This window comes from Acanthisitta chloris, unplaced genomic scaffold (genome assembly GCF_000695815.1).
Source record: "Acanthisitta chloris isolate BGI_N310 unplaced genomic scaffold, ASM69581v1 scaffold5272, whole genome shotgun sequence".
Taxonomy (NCBI): domain Eukaryota; kingdom Metazoa; phylum Chordata; class Aves; order Passeriformes; family Acanthisittidae; genus Acanthisitta; species Acanthisitta chloris.
The window spans coordinates 13,834-33,844 of NW_008660902.1; the positions used below are offsets into that span (position 1 = coordinate 13,834).

The 20,011-nt window shown below is 38.6% G+C and overlaps 1 protein-coding gene across 1 annotated transcript in view; it reads left to right on the plus strand.

Moving 5' to 3' along the window:
* The first annotated feature begins 330 nt into the window (after positions 1 to 330).
* Positions 331 to 20,011, plus strand: part of PALMD (palmdelphin) — a 48,946-nt gene continuing 29,265 nt past the window's right edge. The window contains exon 1 of the mRNA XM_009069996.1: positions 331 to 403. Within this exon, the coding sequence (XP_009068244.1) occupies positions 360 to 403 (44 nt within the window). The 5' untranslated portion in view covers positions 331 to 359. The remainder of the gene's footprint in view (positions 404 to 20,011) is intronic.

Sequence of the window (20,011 nt, forward strand, 5' to 3'; positions counted from 1 at the left end):
AAAGTGAGTGTTACACCCACTTATAAATCACACAGCCTCAAGTCTGTTAGTTAGCAAGTTAAATATTTACTAGAATATAACTGACTAACAACACAAGTAGGTCCCCAAGATAACTGACGTATCAGAGGAAAAGTCTTTAGCAAGTATTCCTTAGCCCTCCATGGACATTTCTAAAATATCTGTGTCCATCTGTTTGTCTTAACCCCACAAAAGAAGGTCAGACTTCACCTGGATGGATATGTGCATGCAGAAAGCACAATAACAGAGCATCAAAAGGATCTATTGTCTCAGACTGTACTGCTTCCAGTTCTCTAGCCTGTTGTTATTTGCAAAGTGGTAGTGATAAATGTGACATCAAAATGCAGTCTCACACTTTGGTTTCTGAACTTCAACGACAAAAAAGGTAAGACCACAATGTCTTAAAATCAATTTACGCTACATAGTGCTTTTAAGAAATGTGACTATTGAAATCTGTCTTTAGATAGTATTTTGATCCTGCTCTTCATTCTGCTTTTCTTACTTACTAAAAAAAAAATTTCCTAGTATATACACCTACAGTTATGGTGTGGGTCTGGATTATGAGTTCTTGTGCTTTCAGACGTGGGAGGACAGGACAGAGAACTGTTTGTATGAATGCACTACACCTTTGATGCATTTGTGCCAGCTCAGAATAGATAAGTATCTATTTCAAAGTTAGAACTACATAAATCTCAAAGCATCTGTGTGACTGTGACTATAGCTATTCTTGAAAGACAAGGGGAAAATAGGGGGAGATAGGATAGAAAGACTGGTGGAGAAGAAAGGGTTATTGAAATGCAGTTAAATTTAATCTAATTGTTCTAAACCTCCTTCTGTGACATTGAACAGTATTAGAGAGTGATTTTGAATACAGAAGAGACACAGTGGTCACTGTGCTGATATGGCCATCAGCAAAGCAGCAATACATAGCAATAATCACAGCTTCCATAGATATACAGATTGTGCTCTGACCTTACCTTAATTTAAACCAGAATTTTCACTGTCAGAACTAGAATAATTTCTTTAATATGAGAGTCTAATTAGCCATTTGCCTTAATTTAAACCAGAATTTTTCACTGTTAGAACTAGAATAATTTCTTTTAATATGAGAGTCTAATTAGCCATTTCTAGTTTAAACATTCTGTATGATCAGGAAAGGTATCAAAAAGCACTGTGAGGAGAACCATCACAAGTAACAAGTATAAACAAAGACTATTTCTGCCTTTGTGCAACTTCTTTGGACCTCAGAGCTACATCCAGCAATGGATTGTCTTAAACATCACACAGACTGAGTTTCCTGCTCTTTTATGTGATGATTCCATTATCAGAAGTCACATTCTCTTGAAACTTATGTCTGACCTAACTTCTCAGTCCCTAACCTCCATAAATTACAATTCCTGCTCAGCTTTTCTCACTTTCAAAATTGGTTATTTCACCTTTCAAGCACTCCAGCACCTTAATCTTCTCTTAAACTTACTGAAAAAGATAATTTCAGGCTTCTCTCACTTGCCTAAGTTAGATCCTCAAATTGTCCTTTTATTTCAATCTCAATTTTCTCTGTTGCGTTTTGCCCCTCAACCTCCCTAGCCCCCAACCTGTCTATAGAATTTGCCTGCTGCTTTTAAATGCAAGAGTCTTTCCATTTGCATGAAAACATTTCCCCTGTTTACCTTTCTGTCATATCCTGCTTTAATAGTGATACTCAGAATATCCATTCGAGATTAAAGTCTCAGAGCAGAAAAGGGACTACAGTAATTTTTGCCTGCCTGTGGTAAATTATAGCCTTGGACATTCATTGTTTTGGATCTGTTTTGTTAGAGACATTTGTCTGTTTTAGGGAAATAAGCAGATGAATTAGGAACTGGTTTAGAAATTACCAGATTTCTCCCATGCTTTTACTATAGCTGTTGGTGTTCATTATTTCATTTAAATAATACACATAGCATATGAGTTTTTTTCTTTAATATGCTAAGCTACAAAAACGATTTTTTTCTTTAATATGCTAAGCTACAAACTAAAGTGCTCCTATGCAGATTACCTAGGAATGTGAATCTGAGTTCCACTATCAATCAACACACCATACACATCACAATAAAAATTGAGGTGTTTACACAAAGCAATCCAAGCACACCAGGTGAATGGACACAAAGATGAGAAAGGAAAATCAAAGCCTGATGAATATTGTTTGAATTCTAGGACACTTTGCTGAACACTGAAGTGGCTGTAGGTATGTTTACATGGCAATATTTGGTCAAGAAATGGACACCAGCATTATCTTAGGCAAGTGAAGATGCAAGTGAAATGCAACTGTGTACATAGTTGTAGCCGAAAATGCAAAGAAGATATGTAAAGGCTGAAACCATGAATAACAGAATGTTAAAATGTGTTTATAGAAATCATTAGCACAAATTTGTCTAGAATATTATATGCACTCTGATATCTGCACCTAGGGAAAGGATTTTGGAGAACTAGAACAGACTTGCAGAAGGGTAAATAAAATACTCCTTGAAAAACAGACAATATTAAAATTGCTTATTTTAGAAACACTGCAGAAATAAGCAAAGTAGGAAGATGCACATCTCCTAATCTGTGTTCATCTCTGTTCAAGAGCAAGAAAGCATTTCAGAAAAGTGAAGGGTAGAAAAATGAAAATAATACATTTACACTCACTGTGTAAACAAACTGTTGAACCAGAGGCTGTTGAAACAGGATTGAGTAGTTATTTCCAGAATTTTCAAGTTCAATTAGATGATCAGCATTGTAGAATTACTTAATGTTTCCAAATTCAAACCAATCTTTAATTGCAACAGAACAGGTAAGACCCATGAGGGAATAGGAAAGAGCAGATCATTCTTTATCTGCCTACTGTGAGGCTGGAAGGCCTTTGTCAGAAGTATCAGTACTGAGCTGTGTAGCATTGGCAAAGGGATAATAGATAGAGACTCAGCTTGGTTCCCTTCCAGGATGGCATTGCAGTTTTCCTAGCTTTCACAGTAGTCAACAGTCCAATAGACTCCTGAATAACACTCCTGAATGCTCATATCAGGGGGAATAAAGAATTTACACTAATATGAAAATGCAACATGAATGCTTCTGTTCATGTTAAAATATTTATTTAATATATTTTCAAAGTCTGTGGACTTTCATTTGCCCACATATTAGACTTGTTCTAACCTGCATTGTTTGGAGAGTTTTATATGCAAATAACCAAGAATATAATTTCATCAACAGGAAAACTAACATGGCAGAAACAGGCTCTGTAGTCAGCAAAGGGAGTCAACCACTTCCAGAAAGCAATCAATCTCTTTTAGGAATGGTCAAATTGCCCTCTGGAGCTGCCCATCTACTCTGACTCCAGAGGGAATCTACCCTACTTTTATAGTGAAACTTGCACATGAAACTGGTGGAATGACCTTCTCCCACAAACTTCTAAATATTGGGGTGTAATTAGTTCAATCTCAGGATATCTATCTCAACAAAGGACTGCTCTGCCAACTTCCTGTTGGAGGTATTAAGCAGATGCAAGTTAATGTAGTGAAGAATTTTACTCCCTTTGGTTTTAAAAGTATCACTTAATTTAAAAATGAAAATAAATCCAACTCCAGGCACAGAAAAGGCTGACATCAAATTCTGTCAGCTTAGTCCAACAAGCAGCCATTGATTTTTATAGCCTTTTTCCTGGAAAAAATAAAATAGGACATATAAAGTTGTCTCAGTGCTTGTGTGCCCCTCTTGGCTGTGTCACAGCAAATTCCTCTCAGAAATCCAGGATCTAAACAGAGACTTTCCAGATTTTCAGCAGTGCTCTAGTGCCATTCCTCTTCCAGTCTGCATCAGAAAGATGGGGTTTTTTAAGTTCCTGGTAGGACTGTGACTGACTGTACAGAACATGACTATATAGAGCAAGAGGCAGAGAGCAAACAGCAGTGATTGCCTGGCACTGTCCATGTCACCTTCAGGCTGGGACTTGTATAAATCAGTCACAACCAGCTATGCAGCTGATAGCAAAGTTTATCTGCACACAGAGCAACAGGAGCCTGTATGATTTCACTAATTTAAGTACTTGGAAGCAGCAAAGAAAAGGCATAATAGGTCATGTCACGAAAGACTGAAGGTAAAAGGTTCAGGGGAGGGTAGGAAGGCTGGGTGTTGAGGGGAAGTCTGTACTGACTCAGAGTGACAGCAATAATAGGCTGTTCCACTGTGGTCTATCAGTGCACACAATTTCCAGCAGTGCTACATAGCAGGACTCAGTGGTAGTAATTATAGCTCAACACCTATCCAGCTGTTTCCAGGTGGTATTTTCTGAAACAAATCACAGTAACTTTATGGAAGCATTTGGATCAGAGTAAACTGGTACTCACAGAATGTGCTCGTGATGTAAGAGAGATGCTTCCATTTGTTTAAAGACACTTCAGGTCTTGGAATTCCAGAGGGAATTCACAATCTGCTATGGATATACAGTGTCAGATTTTCCATTACTATATATTTCCATACATGACAATGCACAATGTGATGGTTAGCAAACACTAGGAAGGTGTGGCTGTGGGGTTTTTCCTACGTGTAACATCTAACCTTCACTTACTACATTTTGGAAAGTTCTTCCTTTGCTTACGCTAAAGCCAACACAGTTCCTCCTACCCCTTATAATTCCTGCACACCTTGCAGTACCTTTATCCATACTGACTACTAAGGAGATTGCAAGAATCAAGTTTCCCAGAGGCTAGAGGGCAAGCAAGAAGTATGAAAGGGAAACCGCTAATGAGCAGCAATTACCTATTAGCCATTAACTAGGGAGATTCCCACTCCATCTGTTGACTGAGAGAGACTTCAACAGAGAGATTACCCAGATTTGATAAGGAATATTCCCAGCATAGGAAAGTCTCATGCTTTATGGACAGTAATAACAATAGTCCAACATCTAAAGTGTGTCGAGCAGTGCAAAGAGGTTCAAAACATTTGATTATGGATTCATTGAGGTATAAGTTAACTGAACTCAGCAGTGCTATGCTGATAGCTTAATTCTCAAATTTATGCAGTTATCTACTTTGGACAAGCCATGCATTGACTGAAACAGTTAACATAGACCTCTGGACAAATTAAATCATGGAAGAGGAGGTGAATTTCTTCCAGGTTTACCTCTATAACATTGCTATGTATTTTTGGTCTGAAATGAGCACACCACAGCAATTTTTTGCCTATTAACAAATACAAAAAAAACTTAGGAGAGATCATTGACATAGCAAGCACTCACAGACCTGTCAGTGAGTGTTCTTACTAAAACAAACACACAGAAGGTACTGCAGAGTTCTTTAACTTCTCAAAATGTCTGCTGGGATCCAGATATCAAAAGATGGATTATTAGTCATGCACTATTCCTACAAAGCAACCAGTTCTAGCAATTACAGAGCCCATATGAATATGCAAAGCTCTCACATGAAACCTACAGAAACAGGGCCCTCTCTATGATATATGTACATAAACAGAATGACAATTCTTTCAGTGGATAATCCATAGTTCATTTTCGTTTCCTAATCTGGTTTTAAGTCAGGGAGCTTTCAGTGGATAATCCATAATTCATTTTCATTTCCTAATCTGGTTTTAAGTCAGGGAGATCTCAATATCTTAACATTTAACTATGAAATCTGGTCCGTCTAAAGCTCATTACAGACAGCTGGAATATTTTTACATGCCCATTTATTTGTAGCTTCATTTCTGCAGTTCTGTTTTCTAATTGAGGCATTTCTAAATGTGCAAAACTACTTAACTATACAATTATTCCATACACTAGGTAAATCTGAGAAACAACTCAAAAAGATCATAGTTTTCTACCCTGAACAAAATACTATGCGACTTTGGCTGCAGATTGCAGAAAAACAATAAACACAGCAGTCATGCTCTTTTGGAAGGCCTGAAAATGCTGACTGGAGAGCAAAAAAAGTCAGGTTTGTAGGATCCTGAATCCCTGTCACAAAAATTACACAAGACCTCTCTTAGATAGGTTACAGACATCTCTGTCACTGTGGTTGCACCCATAATACCTGACCACTCCCATTTATAGAACAGGATCATCCAACTAAAATTACATCAGGACACAGGCTCAGAGATCCTTGCACTTTAACAGCTGCACATGGAGGTGGACACGTGGTCCCTATGCCCAGTTCTAAAGTTTCTGCTGATGACTGCAATGGAATTTGGGTGTGATTCCATTCATCTTCCATTCCTCTATTGAGAATGTGATAAGACCAAGCCAACAATTCAGGCTACGGTTGTGCTTCTTACTTAAATGCCTTCTTTTCCTGTTTGCTACATTTCCTTTTTCAAAAGGCCATCCTGTGGGAATAAAGAGCTCAAAAGCAAAATAAAATAATAACTTCGCATTTTGTGATGAGATGTTCAGGCCACTCAACTTCCTTCACATTCCCAAACATTTTTCCAGCTCATGGCTGTTTCAAAGATGTGTTTGAGGTCTGGGTACAAAGAGTGCTTTGATTCTGTATTTATGGTAAGATCTCATTTCTTTGTATGTAAAGATTACAGATGTTTTCCATTTTCAAACTGATGGCATTACAACTTGCTTCATTCAGAAGAAAGTTTCCATTAGTCTGGAAACAGCTAATGTTGGCAGTGGTAGCTCAGCAAAGAGTAAGCTGGAAAATACAGCAGATATTACATGAGAGAGAATAAAGTAGGAAAACTGACAAACATTTGTCTCCAAAGCTGGACTTTTCCATCAGTTAGTTTCACTGTCATGGCATCCCTACAGCAAATACTCGAAGGTAAGTATTTGCCTGCTACATAGACCTGGCTGCCGTGTATTTGCAACTTCCTCTGGGTTGCAAGTGATGTGGGTCAGTCCTGTTGAAATCCTTATGTGATGCTAAAGTTGGAGTACTGTGGGAAATCTACCATGAGGATTATCAGGTACAGAAAAAACATTTTAATTCTCCAAGGAAAAAGCCATCACAAGGAATATGGGGCAGCTAGTAGAAAAAAAATCTGAACGTGGGTTATTCTCTTCCTAGTGGGATCACGCAAACATTTATGCAAACAACTTCTATTACTTTTTGTAATAGAGGTAGAGGTACTTTTTTAAGAGGTAGATAAAATCAGTCCCTACATTAAGAGTCAGGGGAAAGGAGAACAAACATTATTCCCTCTTAGTGACCTTGACTGTAACCTAGGTCAAAGACTGCAAAGACACCAGGCCTATCGTGACTTTTTACACACAGAAGAGAGGATGACATAAAGAGACAGCACTCACATAGCAAAAGGAATGATGGAGTCTTTTGGACATCAAGAGACCTTTAAATGCAGCAATGGAAACAAAACATTGTCACTGAAATGCCTTTTACCCTAGCTGACCCATCTTCTCCTTAACCCACAGCATACTGATGAGCCTAAGCATGATTCTTCATTGTTTCATGAGACTTTTTTCATGTTTAACTGAAAACTGAGAAAAGGCAAAACCACTTCTTGGCAAGTGCAGCTTTTGAACAGGCAGCAGCATGAGTCATGATGAATAATGAAAAGCCACACTAAACACAGCATCCAGGAGAGAAAAGCCCTCAAAAAGCACAGTCTTTATATTAAGAAGCTTGGGACTTAGTACAGTTATAACTCCTCTGACTTCAAAGATACCCAAAGAATGAATTTGGCCCTGTTTGTTTTGGTAACAGCTGACTAGCCAAAAAAGAAACATAAAAAAGACTTGGGAAACACCAAGGGAATCTTATTTCCATTTCCCCTAAAGAAGCGAGTGCAGAGCTCCTAGTTGACTACAAAATAGCCATGATGATGTGTGTGTGTGTCTTAACTGCCATTTGCTCACATGCTGCTGCTAGAAATCAAAGATTTATCTTCTAAAAAACTTGGCAGATACTCCCTATTGTGCTGCAGGGTAATTCAATGTACTGAAGCACATTAATGTAGCTTGTCCTGTATTTGGGCAGGGGGCAAATATACTCCTCTATAGACTTAAACCATAGCTGCCATTTCCCATATTTTCTATCTCGAGGCAACAAGCTTGAGCTTGAATCTGCCCAGACAGCATTTGTAATTACATGTTTTGAACTACAAATACTTAATTTCTAGGTGCTCTTTGCCTCCTCAGTTCCTGCATAGTAGAGATCACAATGCCCTGGGATTGCTCAGCGAAGTCCAAAAAGAGTCAGCAGATTCCATTGGAGAAACTCCCATTATAGGGATGAGAAATTTTTTCTCATCAGTCCTTGTATTTCAAGATGTTGTTTTGCACAGTGAAACAAAAACTAAACTATAACTATCAACATATTACTGTACTTAAGAATTAGTATTTAGGGATGCTTAGACTAATAATCCGTGGTTGCTGGTTTGGTATACGCATTGTGATCCATGCAAAACTAAGCATAAAGATGGATAGTCAATTCCCTAAGTGGAATTTCTGGTTGAAGTTCAGGAATTTTTGTTTCAAAACAAACACTTTCTTTCCAGGAGGTTCACAGAGTACACAGAAATTACCTTCTTAAGGTAAGAATTGAACTGCAATAAGAAGTTATTAATTCCCATCTACACAGAGCTTTTCAAGGGCTCCCAGGTAGAGGATAAATCCAGGTTGTTTATTACTCCTAGCATAACTATATAGCATATCTCAAAATAAAAGAAAATTATAATCTTCCTTACAAAGTCAGTGCTAGGGGGATATTTGTGTCTTTAGAAAGACATGTACATGAAAAGTTATTCTAGAAAACTACTCCCAGGAGTCTATGAATGAGTCAAAACCTACCTTAAGCATTCAACTGAAAATTACTTCTAGCTTTTCAGTCAATTTTGAGCACTACAAGAGTAATGTTCTTTTGGCTGACTCACTCAGTGCAGATGAGCTGCTAAGCTCTTTGGCTGGTCCCTTCTTCAGTCCAAGCTTGCAGTATCCCAGTGGATGCTATAAAGAAATTACATTGCACAGCCAGAACCTTCTTTAATAAATTTGATCTCTACAAATAATTAAAGATAGTTCCCCTCCACCTCCAGGAGCAAACTTTGTGCTGTAACTCAGGGGACTAAAGTTCCTTGGAACCTCATGCTGCTTGACAGTCCCCAGAGCTGCTCACAAACAGCCCTGATTCTGTGGATTGTTGACAGAAACTTGAAGGTTTCACATAAGATTTAGGGCACTTAGGCTAGATCTGAACCAGTGATCAGACTCAGAGGATCAGGCTCTATAAATTGAGGTTTCATAAATTTCGGGTTCCATATAATTAAGTCCTAGCCACACTGAGGTGTAAACATTAATTTCCCTATGCTTCAGGCTGGAAGGATCACAATCAATCACTATGAAGTGTGTGCTAGTACACACATGGCTCTCAGAGTCACGGTACACAAGTACCTGTGGACACTTCCTTGTCAACATTAGTTTAATCCAGTACAGAAACACACAAAGGGAATTGCAGGCACCCTCAGAAAGAACCATTACCACATCAGGACTTCAAAAGAGGAAGAACTCTCTCTTACATTAGATTCCCATCTCAAGCAGTGTCTTTCTACTCTCGATGAGTTTCATGCTGTCTGATGATTGTGTCATTGTGTTATTTCCACACAGCTACTGTGTCAGCCCATATTTACCTGTCAGAACACAACTCAGTCTTCTTTCATAGGCAGTGCAGACCCTGCCAGGGTCTGACAAAACATGTCTAGAATCTACCCACCCACCATACACAGCCAAGACTGACAAGCCCTAGCAGGTTCATCCTGGGAGGAAAGCCAGTTTCTGTGCTTCCTTTTTTGAAAATGCTCCCTTCACTGCAGCTGAACAAGTAATACTAGAGGTGCTGTTGATTAACCTTTCCATGCACTTCTCCTACAAACAGTAGTTGGTAGAAGTTTGCTCTACTCCTGTTCTTACTGATGCCACATCAACTCCTGCTCTATGTCCATCCTGTAACTCAATTTCTTTGTCAGAATGAGGTATCAGCTGAGCAAGCCCTGCCTCATTCCCAGCGTGGGAGCCGAACTGCTGATCAAAGAGGTTTCAAGCTTTGTTATTATATACCTGCTGAAGGCCAGACAAAAGGCCAAACCATAGATCATGAAACTGCTTCTTCAGCAACTTACTTTCTCATGTAGCAGTTAACTTTTTTTCCTAGTGTACATCATGATCTCTGATCCTCATGATCTCTTCCCCACTTTATGTGTTCTTGAGGTTCAAATTATAATAAGATGTCTATCAGAAGTTCAAGCATGATGTATTTGAATGTTTCCAGAGGTGTTAAGGTACACCTATAATTTAGTCATTGACATGAAATAGCATCAAAAGTAAAATGAAACAAAATTAATCAAAAGTAGGTAGTGGGATTCCTGTATGGTTTTCTAATTTTTACTTTTTTTTCTTGTCTTAAATCCCTTTCTGGTGTTAATTTTCCTCTCATCTTGCTCATTGTTAGTACTACAGCCCAGATGAATCTCTCACTACCAATGACTGCTCATCAGAAACATCAAAGAACTCTCATATTTTGGATGTTTGGGACCATGACTCACTATGCTCTACCTTTCCCATTAAATTCTGTAAATTTTCAGGCAGTGAAATGTTCTGCATCTTTCCCAAACTGGAAAGCATTGTTTGAAAAAAAACACCAAAGCCACCATAAACCAGGCTATTGTGTGGAATATATACAGACAGCTGAGTTCAAAAAGGAGTTATCTAGTTACAGCTAAAGTTAAGGGAGTGGAAGGCCAAGTAATTCCAGCTAGTTTTACATGAGCTTTGGTCACAGTAAACATTGAATCATGTCATGTTATTTAAAGTACATTAAATACATGTTTTCTAATAGCACACTTTGCCTGGTGTTGATAAGGTCTCTAACATCATCAAAAAAGGTAGCACGTACAAAGCACCACAGATCCAAAGCCAAGACTTTCATGAATGCCCCTTTCATTTTCTTCATTTATGAGTTCACCACTGGCCCCACTGCCTGCCCAAGGTTTGTAAAACACCCAGTATGACTAGAGCACAATATGCTTCACTGATTGTAAAATACTGTACAGACTGCAATTCTGTGCACAGTCAGACCTCTGAATAAAGGAGCAACTATTTACAGAGATACATGCATAAGAAGGCTATCTGGATTTATGGATTTTACAGTGATAGGTACACATTTTACTGATACGTTTATGCCTCATCACCAAACCAAGTGCTGTCATCATCTGATGTATGACATCAGTCTGACAGCCATTTAGAAAGAGCACTAAGATGAGAGCAGTGAATCATGAAGGGTTGGAAAAGACCTCTAAGATCATCTGAACTCTAGCCCTCTGTGAAGATAGTCAGCCTGCTAAGTTCAAATGGTCTCAGCATGCAAAGAACTGAGAAGTCAGCCAAGCCACACAGAGACATTTTTGAAGGGACTAGATCACATGACAGGACCTTCCCTTGGCAAATCGACAGGGCCAGGCTGCTTTCAGCAAGTGCAGCTACTCCTGAAAAAGGAGGGTAATGGCATAAAATGATTAGCATAGGAGACTGTTCAAGGGCAAAGCACATTTGCTAATGATGACTATAGTACATTAGCCTACTGCTGGGCCCATGCCATCCAAAATAATTTGTTAAAAGATAAAGTTCTGCAGACCAGTAAAGCACAGCACCCTATTGCAACAGAAATAAAATAGAATAGAGACACCCTTTGAAATATAGGCAGCTCATACTTCATGCTGAGCACTTGCTTATGACTTCCAGGGTTTTCAATAAAAGTCCAGCAGCTGTTTCTATTCTCTTCTGAGCTGGGATGGCATGAAATTTGGTAGCACAGTCTTGGCAGTATTCCATTATTGCTATGGTTGGTTGCAATTCTTATTTTGCATGGACATCTATAAATCAAAAAGGCTGTTTAAAGGGATTTTTTCCAACATTTCTTTTATCAAATGACTAACCATCATTTTAGGTACACTTCAAATTCAAATCTCATCTAAATGGCTGTGCAAGGAGCAGTCTATTTTCAACAATGGCACTCTTCTCTGTGAGGTAGGAAAGTACCATTCTCCCCATCTGTCAGATGGGAAGCAAGAAATACACAATAGTGCAGCCTTGATTTTCCTGACTTACACAGACTCATTCACAATTCATCTAGGCTCATGAAAAGATAGTGAAAAGATACAGTCTTTATACTCACATTTCTTTCCTCACACCACCAAAAAAAAAAAAAAAGGCAAATCCAGCCCCTAACTGAAAATCACTGGCTCTGGATTATAAACGTTTTAAAATGTACAAAGTTCCAAAAGGAAGGCTGCAAGCAAGTGGATTCAGCAACTGTCACAACAAACTTGTTCTGCAAATACATTCTGTAACTGGTACAATAGGACTGTAAATGGTATTATAATACTAACAGCCGACTGCCAAAATCACCACCTACCTGGAACACACATATATATATATATATTATGTTTCTTACATGTGTGAGACTTTAGAAAAACATAAAATTCACTGTCTTGGAACTACAAACCACTATAGATATATATATATTATGTTTCTTATACATGTGAGACTTTAGAAAAACATACAATTCACTGTCTTGGAACTACAAACCACATATGGAGCAGTCTGTCATTTTTGAATTGCAGAAGGCCAAGGCAAAAGTCTAGTTGCCATGTGTAGGCATAATTGTCAGTGAAAATATATGGAATGCTATTAATGAAGAACCTTCATGATACACAGAAATCCAAAGGAAAATAGAGATCTTCAGCTGTTCCTGCATAAGGCTTTGTTATTGTTATGAGTCTTGTGAACCAGAGTTTGAAAGGAAAAAACCCAAAAGCCTGATTAAGCAAATCTAACTGGTTTGTGATTAAGCAAATCTAACTCTTTTGTAATTAAGCAGATTGGAGGCAGATGCCATCAGAGACCCTCTGTAAACTTCTAAAGTGCTGAAATTAACCCAGGCATGCTACTAATTTAGCCTACAGGTCGAGAATGCATGACAGTTCAGATGATCTTAGAGGTCTTATCCACATACACATGGAAAGAGATGGCACCTTCTTCATGAATTGTTGCAAACCTTTTCGTTACTCAGGAGGATCCAACTATTTAGAATGATTAAATCACAAAATAATTGAAGAATCAAAGTCTCACAAGCCAGAATTAAACTAATTCCTATCCCACTATCATGTCTGAAACTGAGGGTATCCAGATAATAGAAGCAACTGTAACTTAGAGAGATTAGTCATTGTTTTCATTAGCTAGGAGTGTTCTTGTAAACAAAAGTTTGTTGTCTAATCATTCAAAAGGTCAAGTAAGGAAATTAAAGGTAGAACCAGATTTTAAAAATACAACTAAGAGGCTAATACAGGATCAGAGATTGTAGTATCTAACAATTTTAGGATTCATTCACAGGATGCAGGTAGCAGTAAAGGGGGGACGGGGGAATGGAACAGAAAGAGGATCCAAAAATGTTGATTCAGCACAGTAAGATTGGTGTCAGTCTCTAGCATATTTTCCTTTTATACCAAATGTTTTTGCAAGCAGTACTACAGATAGCTTTTACCTACAGGAATTAGAAAATCACAAGTGAATCAGTACTTCCAAGAAAAGGTTAATTAGAGAATTAAAAGTAATTATCTACAAAGGAAACAAGAAGAATCAACACTAAGGATGTTTCACTGATTCACATTCCTCTTTGAAAGTTCTGTGTAACCTGAATAAAATCTCATTTGCTTCAGTCATGCTCATGATCTTTCAAAGTCTGTCCTATTTGTTTCTTGTATTATTCATGTTAGTTTCAAAACTGGAATTTAAATTTCACTCAAAGACAGTCCCATACTACAAGCATCACAAGCATTATATACAACAAAACCTAAAGGTCCAGCAGGTAAGGAACATTTTCAGAATGTCTTATGAGTGCTTAAAGCTGCCCTGTGGATTTCATAATTGCTTAAGTTAGGGACAATTAAACAGGGAGAGCTAAACGGTGGTCAGTTTTGACTGTAGCCTGTCAGTGCAGACAGTGCACACAGAGCTGTCACCCTGGACCTTCCTCATCAAATAATGACAGAGGTAGGCAGATTTGCTTAGGGTTTATAGGATTAATATAGGGTAGGAGTAAGACTAAGGATTAGGATAATGTCTAGCAGAAGTGGGAGATGGAGATGGAAGATATTGAGGCTTGCACAAGGCTTTTTGGAAAGCACATGCTCTCAGTTTGGAGAAAGTACCAGCTAGCAGCCCAGGTGTCACTGTTAGTTTTGCTGAAGCTGTCACAATAGTAAGGCAATTAAGACAAAAGGCTGCAGTCAAAGCAATGAGGACTTGGGAGAAGAGTTGCTTTTAAGCCCCTAACAGGAGGCACTGAACAGACCCATTCCACTACCAGCACTGTCAGTTGTAATGGCTGATTCGCATAGGGTAGCACACACCTGTGGCATTACATCAGCGCTGGAGAAACCAGTTAGTGCAAGCACAGGACATTCAGACAGCACCAAAAATCCCTAACACACCTATGTTTCAGGTCAAGTCCTCAAGTCACTATCTAAACATAGAGAAACTAAGCTAAACATAGCTAGGAGTTGTGGTCATGATGTGTAGAAATTTCTCCTTTCCTGCTCTGTATTGCATTTCTTGAGAGCTCACGCACATATCTCACAGAAATGTTTTAGTTAGCTGCAGTAAACCTGCAGTCAGATCTCCCAATAAGGGAAACCTGTTTCTAAAGTTCCCCGAAGCAAAATGATTACTACAAAAGCCATTTGCTGCCTCTGTCAAGAACCAGCATCCCTCAAGACATCTCTTATTTTCAGAAGTTGTTCAATTTGTGGTGGTAGAGAGATACTCTTAAAAAAATGCAAATTCATTAAATTTTTTTAACCTATTATGTCGCAGCCAGTATTCAAAATAGGAACCTGAAATCATGGCCTGTCATTAATTTACTGAAATATTTACAGAATTATGAAATTCATGAGGGGCTGGAAGGGGATATAAGAAATATGCCTATATGATTAAAAGTCATTAAGTTCTCTAGATAAGACCAACACATATGAAATAAAACTATGTCAACCATGAAATACATTCCATGCACTCAAACTGGCAAAAAGAATCACTTCAGAATAATATGACCTTGATATAGGACATTTGTTATGACTAAAGAGACCTAAGATCCTTCAGCTGTGTTTAATGTCCCATTTCCTTCAGACAGGCCCCTCAAAGTGCCTCCCTCTGTCACCTGGAGGCCTAAATTGATGTTATTGAAGTTGTTTGGTCCATCTAACTTTAGCTGTTCCATTTCCAAGCTACAACATTAAACAAGTCAGCAATAAACCACTGCAACAGTTACTGAGATTTATGGTATAAATTCCAAGAAATACTAATTTAAGTGGTTGTCTTCCAAGAGAACCAAGTATTAGTATGAACATACCAATTACTTCCTAAAATTGGAGAATGGGCACTTACATAAAGAACATTTCTGAATCTCATCAGAAAAAAAAATATATATATAAATAAATTCATTTTTAACTTTTACTGGTGTTTGAAGTGTAGACTGTGTGAAAAGATGTTGATACTACTTGCACTGACATGTGGTGTTCCTTCACTGAAAGGACAGATTACTGTGCCTGCTACTCATGCTTTGGTTCTTCTCCCATTGATGACAGTCCACTGAAAACTGAGAATATAAAACTTGTCATGCAAGCACCGAGCAGCCATGAGATAGTGACAACTTTTAATTACAATCCTGAACTGCTTTAGTCAAAATAAGACAATAGACCAACAAAATTAGAGTATGATAGTTGTTAACTAGTATGGTTGGAGTGTTCCTGATTTTTCCTTCAAAAACCAACATTGGTCATGTCCAATCCAGTGATGAATATAAGCAAATGTGGGTTAAATTTGTAATCCAAACCCCAAGTTTCTTGATGCAATACTGCATCAGCTCTATGTCTGACAATATAGCTAGATCCACTTGGCACCAAGCTATTACATTTTGTGAAATGAGAAATTACCCGACAAACCCCTTTGCCAGATTAACACACTGCATCAAACCTTCTTCAAATAGTCACTTCCCCTATAGGCAAAACACAGTTGCACTTTCAAATTTCAAAATGTTTTGTTAAAATAGATGATTAAAATAGTATTTAATTCCAGCCTTTGCAGGCTATCAGTCTCCAGGTGTGTTTGGACAGTGAGAAATCTATAAAGACCACAATGGATCTCCCAACCAATAAAGATCCTACTTGCTAGTCTGAAGAGAAACTTGCAAAGACATTCACCAGAAATGATATCCAATGAAGCAGTACCATGAGCTGCAGATTAGCTTGGCCTTCCTTAAGTCACCAGGTAAAGAACTTGTGCACATCTGAAGGTATAGCAAGAAAAGAGCTTTTATATTCCCAAAAATATTCTTTCATGCAACTTGCAGCCAGATTATGGTTTGTATTATTCATGAATGGTAATAAAATATTAACCTTTGATCTGCCAACAGTGTTTCAAAGGCCTATTTAGCCTCCAGGGGGAAGAAAAGGTGGGAAAAAAACAAAAGGTTTCCTCATGTTGTGTTAAATAGCCTGTAAAGGTAAATTTACATTTAGCAGCTTAGTTTATCTAACAGTTTACCACCACTTTCCCTTTCTTCCTGCTTGTCCCTCCTCTTCCCCTGCTCTTTCCTCCTCTTTTGCATTTTCCAGCAGCCACAGTATCACCCTCTACTCTCTCCCTTCACCACATTTTGGCACACATCAGACTTCTCTAGTCAATAATTTGACTCATTAGCCTAGCAATAGCCACCTATTAGCCTGGTTAGTTCCCTGCCAGCTTAGCGAGCAGATTCAGTGAGCACAGCCATGTAAACTGTGGGAATACAAGTCCAGGATAGAGAGAAGTAGCATGTCTCTTCTCAGCACCACGCGGCCGTTAAATCAGTTCAAACTTCTCATGTGATTTCAGCCTAAGCAAATACTAAGCAAACAGTAGAATATCACTAGGAGGATCCATCTCAGATTCAGGTGAAAAGAAGGAAGATAATATCATCTTTCCAATAAGAAAAAGTAGCTATGAGACAGGTTTGAAATCCTAACAGTCAAAACAAATCTTACAAGAAAAATCAGGAAACTGTATCATACTGAGCTTTTTACCCTTGGTTAATCATCACCACTCTAAGGTAAAGGGTTAAGTAAATATACAGTGCTGTGAGAAGCAATAGTGAAATACTTTAATCTGTTGAAAAATAGGAGTTGGTGACATACTCTCACAGGCATCTGGATGACTACTCAGCTTCAGCTGCTTGCACTGCATCACTTGGCGCTCCCCAGCAGGCGTCAGCGGCCAGAGTCCGTGTTATTCAGATGACCTACCCAGCAGTGTGAGTGAACAGGGGACAGCTGAAATTAGCAGTCTGAATGATTGACAAGCCGAGAGCTTTTCTCAGCCACTGCTTCCAAATAACAAAACTCCTCAGCAAAAACAACAGGTCTTCACTGAAGAAACTAGGCCTGTATTTGCAACAAGTGTTATCGGACATAAACAATCTTATCGGCTCTGCTAACAATAAGGTTTTGCATAATCTTATCACATGTTTTTTTCCATTAATACTTGGAAAGGCTTATGCAAAACAAATTGTATGTGGGATATTTTTGCCCACCCACAGCGCAGGATACTGACAAGCTCGAAGCGCAGGAAGGATTGCCAGAGTCTGAGGTCATCATGTTTTCACAGGAGCTTCAAGTTTCAGATAAATAGCTAAGCATACATGTTTATTATACACGTCAGTATGAGGTCTCTCATGGTCCTTGGACCACTTGGTAAGGTAAGCCTGAGGCCTGCAAGGTGCCCGAGTTCATCTAGCAACTCACAGCTGCCAAAACAGCCAAATTTTCCATCTTTCTCCTCTCACTGCTCATCTCCAAGCCAGAATCCTATTCCTTCTTACTCTTTAATGCTACTGTTCATCTCATCTCCCATTTGGGCCTATTCAGCTCACTAGCATAGTGGACACTCATGGATTTCAAGGGGTTTGGGTTTTCTTTTTAATTGTTTTCCTAACAGATTAGAAAATTTGATTCACAGATTAGTCAGAGGAAGAGAAGTGACTGGAAAATGTGGCTGGAAGTGTGGGAGGAGAAAGCAGTAATTCCTCTTTACTCTGATGGGAGCTATCAGATAAGGTTGATCCCATCTTGCAGAACATCTGAGCTCCATTGCTCAGGGTAGACTTTGCTACAGGCACAGACAGGTTAGGCAGCTTCTCAGAGGAGCACTGGGAGAGCTCTGCCCATGCCTCAGGAGATGGTAATCAACTGACGTAACCTGCACAGGTTGCTGAATGGCTTCACCACCTCCAGTCTTGTCCCTGCCTCTGCTACACCACACCCTCCCCAGCTCCAGCTGCACAAGAAAGGTTTTCTCCTAAGAAATTCCTACTTCAGCTCATCTTCTAGAACAAATTATCTGTACTTTTAAGGCTTCCACCAGCAGCACTTGTATACAGACAAACCACACCTGGCACTAAGTGTTCACAAAAATATGTCTGCAAGGCTCTAATTTTGCTCTGCTGTCCTACTGAGGCCTCTTAGACCCAAACACCATCACTGTTCCCTTTTTGTTCTGTGAGAGCATCAGAAAACAAGAATCAGAACAATATGACATGTAGTTTCCTTACTAGGGACAGCACAGTACCTGGGGGGGTGTTACTTTCCACAGGATTTGGCCCTGGTTGTGAGGTGTTTGTTTTCACTTAATGACACACAACTAAACTATACAACTACTAAAGCTGGTTCTCAGAGCCCTGCTAAAAATTCCCCACACAGTTGCCTGGGTAGGATATAAAACTCTAGCCTATTCTTAGAAGTGTGTATCTGTAGCAGTTGGAAAATGCTAGGTTGCAAGCAATGCATTCCACAACATGCTTAAGGCACTGACTATTTCAGATCCTTGGTGGGTTTATTTATTTCAGTTTACATTTTAAAAAAACAACATCCTCCCCTACCAAAGGCCACCAAAAAAAAAGGGCAAAAAAAATCCACAAAACGAACACAGTCCTATCACTTATCTAGGCACCAGAGCAATTAACCCATTCTGTTAGGAGTCTCACATTTAATATCACCACAGTAACTACACCTAAACTATTCACTGAAGTGTGACTTTTAAATGTTATAGCTGCTTTGAAAAGCTTCCCACATTTCATGTTCCATAAAACATTTCCAAAATACAAAATTGACAAGTGTCCGGGAACATTAAAAAGGCTGCGAAAACCATGGTTAACTGATTAGAAAATAATCACAATACCATTTGTAGTTGGTCTCCCCTGTGCATATAAGATACACACCTACCATAGAAGAGATGCCCAAGCTCGTGCTGCATTCTAAAACCTCTCTATAATATTGAAAGATATGTGAGCTGCAGATGTATTATAGAATATAATTAAAATAATCAATGTATTGAAAACAATTGAAGATAATGAGCAAAAGTTGTTTCTTCAGTTTGACTTTTCAGAGTTATGAATAGCAACAGGAAGGGAGTTGTACCGAAAGAAGTATAATAGTTCAAGGCTTTTCCTCCCAGAGATTCAGGGGGTGTGTCTACTCAAACAAGAAAAGGAGGTAGAATTTAGTTTCATAAAACTGTATAAAATGGAGATATTTGGATATCATTTTGCTTCAGTCAGAAGACCTAAGAAATGCATTATGTTAAAAGACCTGCCCAGTAGGGCATTACTTCTCCAAAACTGCCTTGAAATTTAATCTCTCATGACAGCTGGCAGATGTTTTGTAATGAACTTCCTCTAAGATCCTAAAATGTACACTTTTTTTGATAATTTCAAATGTATCATTTGATGGACTTCTTTTAGATTTTCAAATTTCTATTTCTGGTTGGCTTATTTTTTTCACCTTTAAAATGCAAAAATTGTGGTTCTAGTTGGAAAAGAGACCTTTTCTCATTCAACTAAGGCAACCCTGACACCCGACCTTTGGGTCAGTTAACAGGATGGTTGCAGTACACATTTCCAGTGAGGGACCTTCAATGAAATTTATCTCCTCTCCATTCCTG